At 39.6% G+C, this 13,947-nt stretch overlaps 1 protein-coding gene across 1 annotated transcript; it reads left to right on the plus strand.

The window, feature by feature from the left end:
• Positions 1 to 11,285: 11,285 nt before the first annotated feature.
• LOC108158245 lies at positions 11,286 to 13,907 on the plus strand. Its single transcript, XM_017290479.2, has one exon. The coding sequence runs from the start codon at positions 11,985 to 11,987 to the stop codon at positions 13,893 to 13,895; it is 1,911 nt and encodes a 636-aa protein (XP_017145968.1). The 5' UTR covers positions 11,286 to 11,984; the 3' UTR covers positions 13,896 to 13,907.
• The last annotated feature ends 40 nt before the right edge of the window (positions 13,908 to 13,947 follow it).

A 13,947-nucleotide genomic window follows, 5' to 3' on the forward strand; every position in this document is an offset into this window, starting at 1 on the left:
ATTTTATAATGTCATTCAAACCTTAATAACCGTAATGTGTACAAAAAGCTCGCATTTCAAATAGAACCCAACCCAATAGCCAAGTTTTTTTTATACGTTAGTCTATTAAAGTTTAATCGTGAATCATTGCAAATATTAAATACAAATCAATTAAGGCTTTAGCGAGCGCATTGGTGGGTGGTGAAATCAAATAATCCCGGCAATAATCTAATTTACTCTCTCCCCGCACGCGAAACAAAAGCCGCGGACCATTCAATAATACATAATAATTAAATGCAGCCAGTCGCCAAACAAATTAGATATTTCAAATGTACACAGCACAGCATTGGCACAGATAGAACAAAAATTGTCCTACATGGAATTCTAGATAATAGTGTGAAATTCAATTAAAATAGCCTCAACATTTCAGCAACCAAATCAAACCGTTCAAGCTTCTCCCATTTGTGAGCGTATCTGATATTTTAGATTTTTGAGAACTTCGGCGTTACTCGTCTCGGGAACGGAATTGCTTGAACAGTTTGTTATGTCTTAGGGCGTCTTCACCCCATTGTTTTCTGGTTGAATGATTTTGCGAAATTGCATTAAGCATGGTTTAATTAAAAGGCCTGCCGACCGTGCCTGTTTTCCGACCCGTCTAAGCTGAGGGTAAACTTTTTTAAGCCCACCCCGCTGCGATTGGAAGCAGCATAGAAGGGAAGGGTCACTCAGTCGGTCAGATATCTATTTATCAACAGTCTTGGGCCAACTGCGGGCCAGATCCACCCATCTGAACCGGGCTGAAACAGTCAACTAAGTGCCAAAGCCATGTCTTTGGCCGTGTCTCTCTGTTTGTGGCTCAATAAATTATTTACTTAAGCTGAACCCTATGTAAAGTAGCAGATTTTCCATCGGTTCCCTGTAATCCTTTGTCTATTATTTCATTTTGAACCCAGACAGGAGAACGAGAAACCCAAGGACTTACACAAACATTCCATTTAAAATGCATTGCCTTTGGCTTTGTTCATCTGAGGTCTTAGCCCAGACAGTTTGCCTTCCATTGTGATTCCGTTGAGCCCGTTTTTTGGCCCTCTAATGGGGTAAGCGTGTATTTACCTATGCTCCATTTATTCTGTTTCGCCAGAGACCGCAACGGACGACAATACCACAGGACAAATGCAGCTGTTTCTTTATTTATCTGCCAGGATTAATATTATTTCAGTTATTTTTTGTTGTCTTGTAGTTGGCGTTAAATTGCACTTCACATGTCCATTGTGTGGCCATTGATTGATGGCTGTTGCTGTAGCTCGGGCAGCCATGACAAATGCCAAACTGTTTGTCCCCCAATGTGTCCCCAAATGAAACAGTTAAAATAAATAAATTGCACATCCACAAAAATGTTGGCTTTATTCGTCTAGGCACCGGGTAGAATTCCATTTGTCTACAGCGCGTAGTTCTATTCGTGTTTTCTCTGGTCCATCATTTAATTAGGTAAGCAGCGACCCTGTCATATCCTTTCTGTCGCTTCATACAACTCATTTCTAGATCTCAATTCCAAGAGCTTATTAACTTCTAATCACCACAGACACGTAAATTAACTTGAGGAAAGCCCTTGAGGGAAAGGCTTATCGGAAACACTCGAAATGAAAGCAATGGGACCAAAATATAAGTTGCGACATTAAGATTATTGAGATTTCGTGATTTTGTGATTTGTTCGCTATTATTTTGTTAGGCAACCACACAACACACACGAAATTTAACATATAGCCTTGATATGCAAGTGAGTCCTTGCAAACTGAAAGGACAAACACTCGCTTGAAGCTTTGTTGGGAACAAAGTCCAAATGTAAATAATGACGTAAACGACCACAAATTATAAATTAATATTGTTGAAAATCGTTTGTAATCCTTAAATTAAAGGACACCCAAAAGTGTCTGCATATGATGTTAACCAGCTTTGGAGGTTAATTTGCTTTGTATAGTTTATTTTGTATTTTTATAAATGCTTTGCAGTGAGAAAAGTAGCAATTAGTATAAAAATTTTTTGTAAAAAAAAAAAACAAAACTCCCACAGAAGAAATTCACACACATTACCTAGGTATGCGTATAAGTGAAACGCATAAATACAAAAAAAAATCAATGTATAAACGGATAGATTGAAATGGGTCCACATGGTGCGTGGAAATTCAGTAATTTGCTCAATTCGCTTTGCCAAGTGATTTATTCATTTCTCATCCAGTATTTCCGTACATCAGACATGTACTTCAAGATACAACTAAGTATGTAGGATAGTCTTAAGCCACACTTATATACACATACATATGAAATATAAAGCGATACAATAAATTAATTACACCAACTTTATGGAAGATGGATAAATGTGGGAGTGTAATTAAGGTTTGAGTCAATTGTCTCTCAATTATTTTAGCAAAGTGCACAATAACTATTGGAGATATACATACGTACATACATGAATACATAGTACATATACATATACATCAAAGACATATAGTTGATTTAGATAGAATTACGCGTAGCTGTAACTGCACCACAGAACACTTTTATTTACAATTCTGGTGTAATTAGAACTATAATTTATGAAATTAAGCAAGTCGAAGTTCGGCCAAAAGCATTCCACGATGCGAGCCAACGCGGAGGATCCTAATGTCAATTTCAAAGTAAAACTTAACTATAGTTGTGTACTATACGAGGCAATTAAGTAATACATAATGAATATCTGATAAAACAATACCTAGGCTAAGACACCACACAGTTCATGTGCAAATCGAGTTACTTTAGCCCATCAAATGCCAATTAGTCGCATCGATGTTCTCAATAAATGTCGGCCTCTGAGGCATACACCTGGGTGCTACCATACATACAACACACACACACACACATACATACTATATATATATATTAAACTCCACTTTAGACACGCCCCAATATATCACTCTGCCGGAATTGTAATTGGGCTACGCAGAAATGCGGAGTTGTATAAAAGCGGAACGAAGCAATTTCAAAAGCGTGATTTAGACACTTGTCACATAAAACACACACGATTCAAATGTGATTTTGCCATATAATAAAGAAAACAAGACGAGCGTAAAAATAAAATAAAAAATTAACCAAAATAAATGTAAGTGTACGGTGTTAACTTTGACGGCTTGTGTTAGCGGTTTTAGGTTTTTTTTTGTGTAGCAAAATGTTTAAGAACGTAAGGTAGGCCGTTTAGGGTAGAGTACTAGTACTTCTGTCAATGCCGCCGAAGCCTTGCTCCCTCTGTGTCGCTAATTCTGCATTTCAATTATAACTGTTGTTTAGAATTCATTCCACTGACTAAATGTATAAATGGAGTCCAAATAAAAGCCACCGCCTCTTTTTCTAAATAAACTTAGAGAGAATTGTGAACAAATTGTGTCTATACATAGTACATATACATATACATAGTACATATACATATATACATACCTACAACTATTATTGCAACAACTACAACTAAAACTAAAACTATATACTATACAATATGTATGATGTATGTAACTAATTACAAACCTAAAATAGGATATACAAAAGCAAAGCAGGCCGGATATGCAATATACATATGAATGTATTATTCAAGATGCTGCATACAGCATATACACAGATATTATACATACCAACCGCATGAATACTACATATAGAACTATATACATACGTGTAGATATATACCATATAGTACCGATATGCTATCCTTTTGGACAACTTTTTCGATGTTGCTACTTCGAACGACGTACTCCGTACGCCGTACGACGCGTGTACTTTTATCGTATTCCGGCTAACCAAAGAAAATAATAATAATGGGTAGCTAACCAAGTGTGAACAGAGTGGACACTGAGCAACAATTATAAGTAGTCGAATTGTAAATTGTGGTGCGACCTGGTCAAGTATAAAGCCAAATTCACAAAGTACATATTTAAATCTGGAGCAAACATTGATATAACAGCAACAGCAGTTGCCAATCCATTTCAAATCGGACAGATACGATTGTTACTGAGTGCGTTTGCATCCACAGCTATTGAATGTCAAAATTGTTCCCATCTCGAACTGTCTCGATTTCCGTAGAACGCTTCTGGACTCAATCCCTGCCTGCACACCTACTCGTATTATTTCCAAAAACTACCCACCAGCTGCTCTTCCAGCAAGACGCAAACCAACTATACAAATCCCTTTCCAAGCAGATATACTCGTACATGTTGTATGCAACACGTACTATACTATCTACTATCTACCAATGAATGCCATCACTATGAGAGAATCTCTTCTAAACGCTGACTGCAGAATACCACCATGTTAAAATTAACTTAAAGTAAAAGTAAATACGGTAAGGGAGTCCGATCTCCACTCGATTGTATTTTGAGGGGAATATTGAGCGGCTGAAGGCCTGTGCCTGGACCTCAGCCTGCCTCTGGGTGCGGTGCACCTTCTGTGGCGGAGGCTCACCCCATCAGAAACATACTTAAAGTGTAACAATACGAGTAAACAGTAACAGTAAATTGAATAGCATATAAAGTATATTTTATTAGTAGCAAAATTGAACAGTAAACAGCGGTTAAAGTAACAGAAATAGAAACAGTAACAGTAACAGTAAAAGTAACAGCAAAGAAGGAGGAGCAAGTTACGAATTAAAAGAATTAATAATAATTATTGTACTTAGCGGTAAGTGTCTATGAAGATCATGTAATCTAATACATAAAATGGCAATTAAACCAACAAAATGTTGTTAAGTTTTCCGCTTTAAGTGTCAAATTAGCCAAAGATTGTAATTATGATAAATGCTTAACGAATAATAAATGGGTGTTAATGTAAACGGATACTTTAAAGGCGAAACCATTTTAACTGTTGGCGCATAATTTTAATTGTAAAGAAATTATTTAGTTATACAACTTTTGCTTTAAAGAGAGATTTTATTTATCTTTTAATAAAATAAACAATACGATAATTATAACAGAAGCCAAGGCGCAGAGAGAACTCTAAAAGAACAAGCATACAACCCGAAAACAAAGGCCAACAGGCAATTAAATAAATTTCTAAATGTATTTCAATGTGCAGTTGCTAACGGCAGAGGCGGAATTTACAAACTCAGAAAAAGGTACTGTACTGCAGATCCAACTACAATAAAAATAGACAGAGAATGAAGTGTTATGAAACTTCATGCAGACAAATATTGTAAAAGCAGCCAGAAGCCCTAATGCGACAAAAATAAATAAAATACAATATTAAATTAAATTAAAAACTCGAACTTTTCATTTATGTTGGTTCTGGAAAATGGGTAATTTCATTCCGTATACATTCACTCGTAGTTCCCAGCCATTATCCCGACGACTGCACTCTCTAGAGAAGTCCCCTCCCCAGTTTATCTCCGATTCAGGATCCGCGTGGATCCGTAACTGCTGCCGAGTGCGGCAAAAACTTTGTCATGCCGGGTGGTTCGGTTCCGTCCCGTCCCGTCCCGCCCCGCCGCGCTGGTTGTTTCCCGGTGACAGTCTGCGGTGGAAGCGGTTTCATTTGCCCCTTTCAAACTGTCCTGTTATGCCACATTTCAAATGCACAGACCCACGAGCAAACATGCAATTGCGAGGGGGGCCACTGTCGTTACAGAGGCCAGCCTTAATAAATGGTATAGGCAAACAGGCATCCCTTTATCAACGACTCCTCAGGCCCCTCGATTGCATGCTCTTTTTACGCTGCAAACAAATGCTGTTCCATTTCGAGTGTCAGAACAACAAGCGTAACAAAAAATACTTAATTAATATTGTTCAGTGTCAAAGTATGGCACTTACCAGACACAGATTGCACAGACAATATCCTAGAAGCTCGGAAAATGCACAAATCTGTGCATTACGTGGTCTTTCCAACTTGCACTCTGAACAGACCGCGAGATTCTAATTGACTTTTCCGAAACTTTGGTTACTGATCAGCGGGCAGCGAATGTCTTCATTAGTTTAATTGCAAACATTATTATTGCTCGCACCCTGTAGCTGGTGCCCAGCCAGGAGGACCAGCCAAAAAGTTCATCCAGTTTGACTCATTCAGCAAACGACTCCCGTCTGGACCGTGCCCGTGCACGGAGCCAGCAATTGTTGCTTGGCCCAGCGAGAGACAGAAAGAGAGAGAGATAAGGGGGAGAGATAATGAGGCAAAAGGCCAAAGCAAGCGAAAAGGCGTGAAAGCAAAGTGAGGTTTTTTTGTGTCTTGGTCTCCTCTGGTTTTCGCTGCATAAAATGGCTAAATTATACAGAGAAAAAGAAATCCCCAGCAGATGCCAAAAAGCCATGCTGCCGTCTAAGTGGGTAAACTTTGGATGGACGCTGCAATGCCTTAACTATTTTTCATTTAATTTAGTTAATAAACATGTTCGCCCTTAATTGAGAGTCAAACAACTCACTAGTATGAACTACTGCCGAGAGAATGCTACCTGAAACGAAGTTAGCTGGGAGGAAACCTGCCATATCCTTTCATAACAAGAAGCGTACGAGAAATATTGAAGCGTCACATCCTTTCATCAACGAATGGCAAAGAATTTAATTATCTACAAATAATTTTTAAACGTAATATAGAAGTTTTCGCGTTTACTTCCTGCATTGAGCACTTTCGAAATATTACGTATACGTAACGTGATTACTTACGTGCCTGTGGTACGGTATTCGTTGCACCGAATATTACTATGAGTTTTCCCACTTTTGCAACACAAAGTATTCCCTTGCTGGTAAGTCAGCTTTGCTTTGCTCTTCTTTCCTTCTCGTTATCTTTCACCTTTCACCGTTTCACCTTTCCAGAAGCCCATTAAAGTATGCATCGAAGAGTACGGAAATTGCCTTTTTTCGGAGCTCCGCCCAGCTGAAAGCTCTCGGCGCACCGGCAGCTCGTAAGTTGAATATTGAAAATTAGCTAAAGCTGAGATATTAATGTGCAAATTGCATTTTCCTCTGTGGCAGATCACATTTTCTGAATAGGGCTGGCTCCTTCTGAGCTCCTTCGACGAAACTGTGATTCCCATGGCCAAAGTTGGCGGTCTAGCTGCTCCTTGGCTCCTCCATCAGTAAACGGGAGTTTAAGCACAAAAATAATTACTTTTCATTAACATGGCCGGCCAGGGCCCATTGCCATTGCCTGCACCTGCTCTCTCGGCCGTGGACGCTGCCGAAAACTGCAGGGGCGGACGGACAAAGGAACGGAGGGCAGCACGGACAACAAGACGGGTAACGGGTGGGGTGAGGAGGGGAGGGTAAATTAGAAAATACATTTTTCAGCATTAAAAACTGTTCGACGTGCGGAGATTGCGGTAATTTCGCTTAACAGTTAGTTGCTCGGCACACAGACACAGATGCAGACACAACCTGCACACGCTTCGACACATGCTGCAATGGCAGTCAAACACACCTGCTGGCCGAAGGGCGGTGGTGGGCAGATTTGGGACCTGGCACGGGGCACGGCCCTCGGGAAGTAACCAACCATGGGGGCAGTACTAAGTGTCGAAAGTGCAGCCCCATCGTCGGATGGGGCATGGGCGTGGACGTGGACGTGGGCGTTGGCGTGGGCATGGGCCACGACAGCAGCTGGCGCTTGACATGAGCAACGGCAGGGAAACAACTCGAGGGCTTTCCACTACTCTCGCGTATTTCGCTTCCGCTTAGAAATGGCAAAAACACATCCCATCCCCCACTCTCATGCACAAGTAGATATCCTTACATGTACATAAAAATCCTTGAAAAATATTCCAGCTGAAATGAGATACAGACAACGAAAACACGAAACAGACCCAGTCCGAAAGTCAGAGAGCGCTGGCGGGTGGCAAAATATTTATAACTTAATTTCAGATTGTGTCGACTTGACTGGCATCAGAACGCAACTGTCACGAGAGATTCATATATGAATTCTTTATCAATTAATTGGTCTTTATTTGCATTGAATGATAATTGAATTTCGGGAAATAGACTAAAAACTAATTGCCCGAAAGCGGATACAAAAGCATTGGTGATTTATAGCTTAATATTGAATTCTTTTTTTTTTTTTTTTCATGTGGAAAATTTGTATTTTATTGTAAACAAGTTTACTGCTACCTTTCGTGGCAACTTAATCTAGTTTTACATTTAAGGGGAAAAACAATTGATCACAGGAGATACATACATAAACTTAATGCTACATATATGGAGTAGGTACATACATTATTTACATTATTTACAAAAAGTTAATGAGATGTTATAGGCGGGATCTAGTAGGGAGATGCAGTGGATGACACCTTTTGAGTCTTCTTTTCCTTGGCGGGTTAATTAGACGTCTGGCTAGCGCATTAGGGTGACCACCAAGTCGTTGCAAGTACCTTGCTGCATGTAATTGTATAACATCGCCCACTTTGGGAACCTTTAGGTCCCTCTCGATGTCGCTGTTTCGTATGTACCATGGAGCATTGCATATTCGTCGTAGAATTTTTGACTGAGCAACTCTAATTTTATTTAAGTTGGTTTTTGCCGCGATACAGTAAACTTGAAGTGCGTATTTCCATATGGGGCTGAGGATGGACTTGTATATCGTGACTTTGCTGTACAGTGACAGCCATCTTTCCCGCTTTCGCCATCACCGACTGTCGAACCATGGTAGTATGGGTTTTGAAATTCAGTGTCCTGTCGAGTACAACACCTAGGTATTTGTACGAGCACTTGTGCGTAAGTGTGGAGCCCAGCATATTAATGCCTCCGCAAGAAAGTGTCCTTGTAGCAAAAGTAACATTGCCTATGTTCCATTTCTGAGCCCAGACCTCAAAGCTGTTCACATATTGTTGCAGAGCTTCCGTAGCTAGATTTATGCTTGGACTTCTGGTCAGCACTGCAGTGTCATCCGCGTAGGTTGCTATCAACATATCGCACTCGTCCAATCCAGTTATTACCCTTGAGGAAGGCATATCGGCTGTATATATGGTATATAACGTTGGTCCAAGAACGCTGCCTTGTGGGACGCCTGCATTGATTTTTATTGTCTAATTATTATTCTTGGTTTTTATTGAATAACTATTATTATAATTGTTATTCTTGATTTTTATAGTATAACTATTATTATAATTGTTATTCTTGATTTTTATTGAATAACTATTATTATAATTGTTATTCTTGACTTTTATCGTATGACTATTATTATAATTGTTATTCTTGATTTTTATTGAATAACTATTATTATAATTGTTATTCTTGATTTTTATTGAATAACTATTATTATAATTGTTATTCCTGATTTTTATCGAATAACTATTATTATTCTTGATTTTTATCGAATAACTATTATTATAATTGTTATTCTTGATTTTTATCGTATAACTATTATTATAATTGTTATTCTTGATTTTTATTGAATAACTTTTATTATAATTGTTATTCTTAATTTTTATCGTATAACTATTATTATAATTGTTATTCTTGATTTTTATTGAATAACTATTATTATAATTGCTATTCTTGATTTTTATCGTATAACTATTATTATAATTGTTATTCTTGATTTTTATCGAATAACTTTTATTATAATTGTTATTCTTGATTTTTATCGAATAACTATTATTATAATTGTTATTCTTGATTTTTATCGAATAACTATTATTATAATTGTTATTCTTGATTTTTATCGAATAACTTTTATTATAATTGTTATTCTTGATTTTTATCGAATAACTATTATTATAATTGTTATTCTGGATTTTTATCGTATAACTATTATTATAATTGTTATTCTTGATTTTTATTGAATAACTATTATTATAATTGTTATTCTTGATTTTTATCGTATAACTATTATTATAATTGTTATTCTTGATTTTTTGTGAATAACTATTATTATAACTGTTATTCTTGATTTTTATCGAATAACTATTATTATAATTGTTATTCTTGATTTTTATAGAATAACTATTATTATAATTGTTATTCTTGATTTTTATTGAATAACTATTATTATAATTGTTATTCTTGATTTTTATCGAATAACTATTATTATAATTGTTATTCTTAATTTTTATCGTATAACTATTATTATAATTGTTATTCTTGATTTTTATCGTATAACTATTATTATAATTGTTATTCTTGATTTTTATTGAATAACTATTATTATAATTGTTAGTCTTGATTTTTATCGAATAACTATTATTATAATTGTTATTCTTGATTTTTATCGAATAACTATTATTATAATTGTTATTCTTGATTTTTATCGTATAACTATTATTATAATTGTTATTCTTGATTTTTATCGAATAACTATTATTATAATTGTTATTCTTGATTTGTATCGTATAACTATTATTATAATTGTCATTCTTGATTTTTATCGTATAACTATTATTATTCTTGATTTATTACGGAAAATATTTGTATAAAAACTAAATCTCATCAAAGATTAAACTTGTATTAACCTCATCCAAGCGGCGTACAGGGTATAAGAGGAGTTAGGCTCAACAATATGGCTAATGTATTTGAAAGCTTCTGGCAAATACATTAAGGAAAAAAGAATTTCACAAGCAAAAAAATATATCAAAAGTAAGGCAACACAATGCGGCTTGGCTCGTGAGTTTTGAAGTACCAGGGCCCTGTACTCACTCTGTTCTTCGGAGCTCCGACCTAAGTGTAGCTCCAGGTGTCGGACAACTGGTTCTGTTCCCACGCATTCAGAGCCTCACGAGAATTCCATGCGGCACAATGTCAATGCGAAACAACGGCGGCATTACGAAAGCCTTAAATTATATTTTGACAAATCATTCGGCAAACAAAGGAGCGAAAATGATGCTGTCAATAAGGCATAAAGGACGACTAAGAGGATGAACCTTTGGCTGCATCAATCATAAATATTTTAAGCCGCAAGCATTGGCGATGACTTTGTATCTTTGTTCCTGTGTGTCTGTGTATGTGTTCAAAGCGAGTGCTAGTGTGGGTGGGTGGGTGCTTCGTGTTTGCGTACCTAATTGCATTAGCCAGGCAGGCATGTGTGGCCTTAAAAGCCAAGACAAGGCTCGATAAGCTTTCGTGCGAAAGCTGCTGGCTAGTGGCATTTGCGTCAATTATGGAGTTTTGCGGCAATTAAAATTAATGAGCATTGCAACAAGGCAGCGGGTCAGCATCGTTTTGCAGCGATTCAGGCAAAAAGAAACCATTTATTTGTAGAGTCCTGCACAAAGGCCGCTCCTGCTAGTGCGTGTCGGCTTGCTTGCATATAAGTGGCTTACAGAAAAAAAAGAAGGTAAAAACAGATACAGATACCATTATACACATATGTATTTATCGGAATAGCAAAGTTGAATTAAGTTGTAAGCCTATGGGCATGTACTCTATAGAATTTGAGTTAGCATAGCGTGCATTCCATTTCATTCAGTGTCCTGCAGCGACGAGAAAGTTTTATAGACAGGTGAAATTTAAGCTGCAGCTATGCCGATTTCAGTCGTGTCGACCTCGATTTGGGTGTTCTGGCCTACATGCATTTGGGCAGAACAAAACGCCGTGCCGCTGTCACAGGTTTCCCAATCGCCTGACTCAAACCGATTTGTCCAATTATATAGCCCTTGTGGCATAAACCGCTAAATGGCAAATATGCCCGATTTGCACTTGAGATAAAACTGCTTTGGGGTTCTATGAGTTAATATATATGTACAAAGAGATGATAGGGCTGATTTAAAGCCAGGAGCGAAGCCAGTATACGCGGGACCGGAAATGAGGCATAGATTTACATTTCCTATCGAATACAGAAACGACTATTTACCTGTTTTGCTGGAAAAGATACAAGTTATAACTCATAATCGCCCCGTGCCGCTCCTGTATAGTTTGGTAGCCATTACTGACATTCACGGTAGTCCAACAGAAACTCCAATTGTGTCTTGTTGATGAATGTGAGCCGTTTAGTGCATCGGGCGCCACGCCTGAGTGGGCCCACACCTAAAGGGCGTTGCGTCCTTCAACTTGTCAGTCGCCCGCTGGCATTCGTTCAACGAATATGGACAACCAGGCATCGGAGCTCATACTCAAGGAGCGGGTCACTATTGGAACCCTGGTACCAAACAATGGGACTGAAGGCGACAACGTGCAGTTGCTCAACAACACATTCGTCTTGGAGCTGCTGTTCGAGATCACCCAATTGTACCACTTCAAGAACTTTATTTTCTACATTTCGGAGAGACTGGATCTCAAGAACAAGAACTCCCAGGACTTCTTTTACGACTTCTGGACGACCTTTCCCCTAGCACCGAATTTGATCATAACCCGTGAACACAATGCAGTCATACCGATGGTGCAGTTTATCAGCACTCCCTCACTGGTCATGGTCTATACAACGGAACGGGACGATCCCATTATGGAACTGGCAGCGCAAAGCCTGCGGGGAGTACGCTGGCTCAAGACCATCTTCATACTGTATCCCAAAATGGAAACCCGTGACTTCGAGGAGAGCTTCGACGCCTTTACACTGTTCTCAAACGAGGTCAAAGGTCTCTACGACTGGATGTGGAGCAAGCAGTTTATCAACACAGTGCTGATTACCATCAAGAATAATGTGTTCTTGCTGGATCCCTACCCCACACCGTCAGTGGTAAACAAGACAGACTCGTGGCGAGCCGAAGACTTTTTCAAGAAACATAGCAAGAATATGAAGGGCTATGTGGTCAGGACCCCCATCCTCTACGACCTCCCACGTGCCTTCAAGTCCGACCGTCCCACCAATAGCTACGAGAATAACTTTGTTCACGGTACAAGCGGCAACTTGTTTCTGGGATTCCTCGAGTTTGTGAACGCCACGATACTGGACACCAGCACAAACGTGTCCACGAACTATCTGAACCTAACGAATCTCCTAGATCTGGTGGCTCAGGGCGTATACGAGACGCTAATACACTCATTCACCGAAATGCTAGGAAGGTACGTGGTCAGCTACAGCTACCCCATTGGCATCAACGACTGCTGCCTCATGGTGCCTTTCCTCAATCAGTCCCCAACGGAACAGTACATGCGAGAGGCTCTTCAGGACAACGTTTGGCTTTCGATAATTCTGTTCGTCTTCTATATAGCCCTGGCCATCTGGTGGTGCTCGCCCCTGCGGCCGCGCGACTTCAGTGCCGCTCTCCTCCAGTCCATCTGCACCCTGACCTACATGGCGCCGACCTACATCATCAAGACCCCGACGCTGCGGATGCGATACTTGTATCTTCTGCTCGCCATCATGGGAATAGTCACGTCCAACATGTACATCTCGAGGATGACCAGCTACTTCACCACAGCTCCGCCGCAAAGGCAAATAGGCACTGTTCAGGACATAGTCGAGGCGAATCTGAGGATCCTGATGATGGGTGTCGAGCACGATCGCATCGCCAAATCGCCCCAGCAGTATCCGCCCAGCTTCTTGCAGCAGGTTGACGTAGTGGATAAGCAGGCCTTAGACACCCACAGGGAGCCTTTCAACACGAGCTTCGGCTACACGGTGACCAGCGATCGCTGGCAGTTCCTGGACATGCAGCAGCTGCACTTGCGGAAGCCCATCTTCCGCCTCACGGACATCTGCGAGGGTCCCTACTACCATGTCTACCCCATGCACCGCGACTCCCACCTGCGCTCGCCGATGAAGGAGTTCATTATGGTGGCCCAGCAGGCGGGTCTCATGGACCACTGGCAGCGCGAGGCATTTTGGGAAGCAGTGCACCTGAATTTTATCAAAGTTCACATTTTCGATGAGGAACCGATCGCCTTGAGCCTGAGCTTCCTCTCGACCATTCTGCGAACTTGGTGCCTGGGCCTGGTGCTGTCCGGACTCGTCTTTGCTGTGGAGATGAAATGGTACGAATACGTGACCTTCAGGCGACGTGTTAGGTTTACCCCTAAGCCAAGATCGTTTCTGAGAAGGTTTATGAGAGGCTGAGGGTGTATTGAGTGTGACGCTTAATAAATAAAATAGAAGCACTAGCAGAATT

Source organism: Drosophila miranda, chromosome 3, assembly GCF_003369915.1.
Source record: "Drosophila miranda strain MSH22 chromosome 3, D.miranda_PacBio2.1, whole genome shotgun sequence".
Taxonomy (NCBI): domain Eukaryota; kingdom Metazoa; phylum Arthropoda; class Insecta; order Diptera; family Drosophilidae; genus Drosophila; species Drosophila miranda.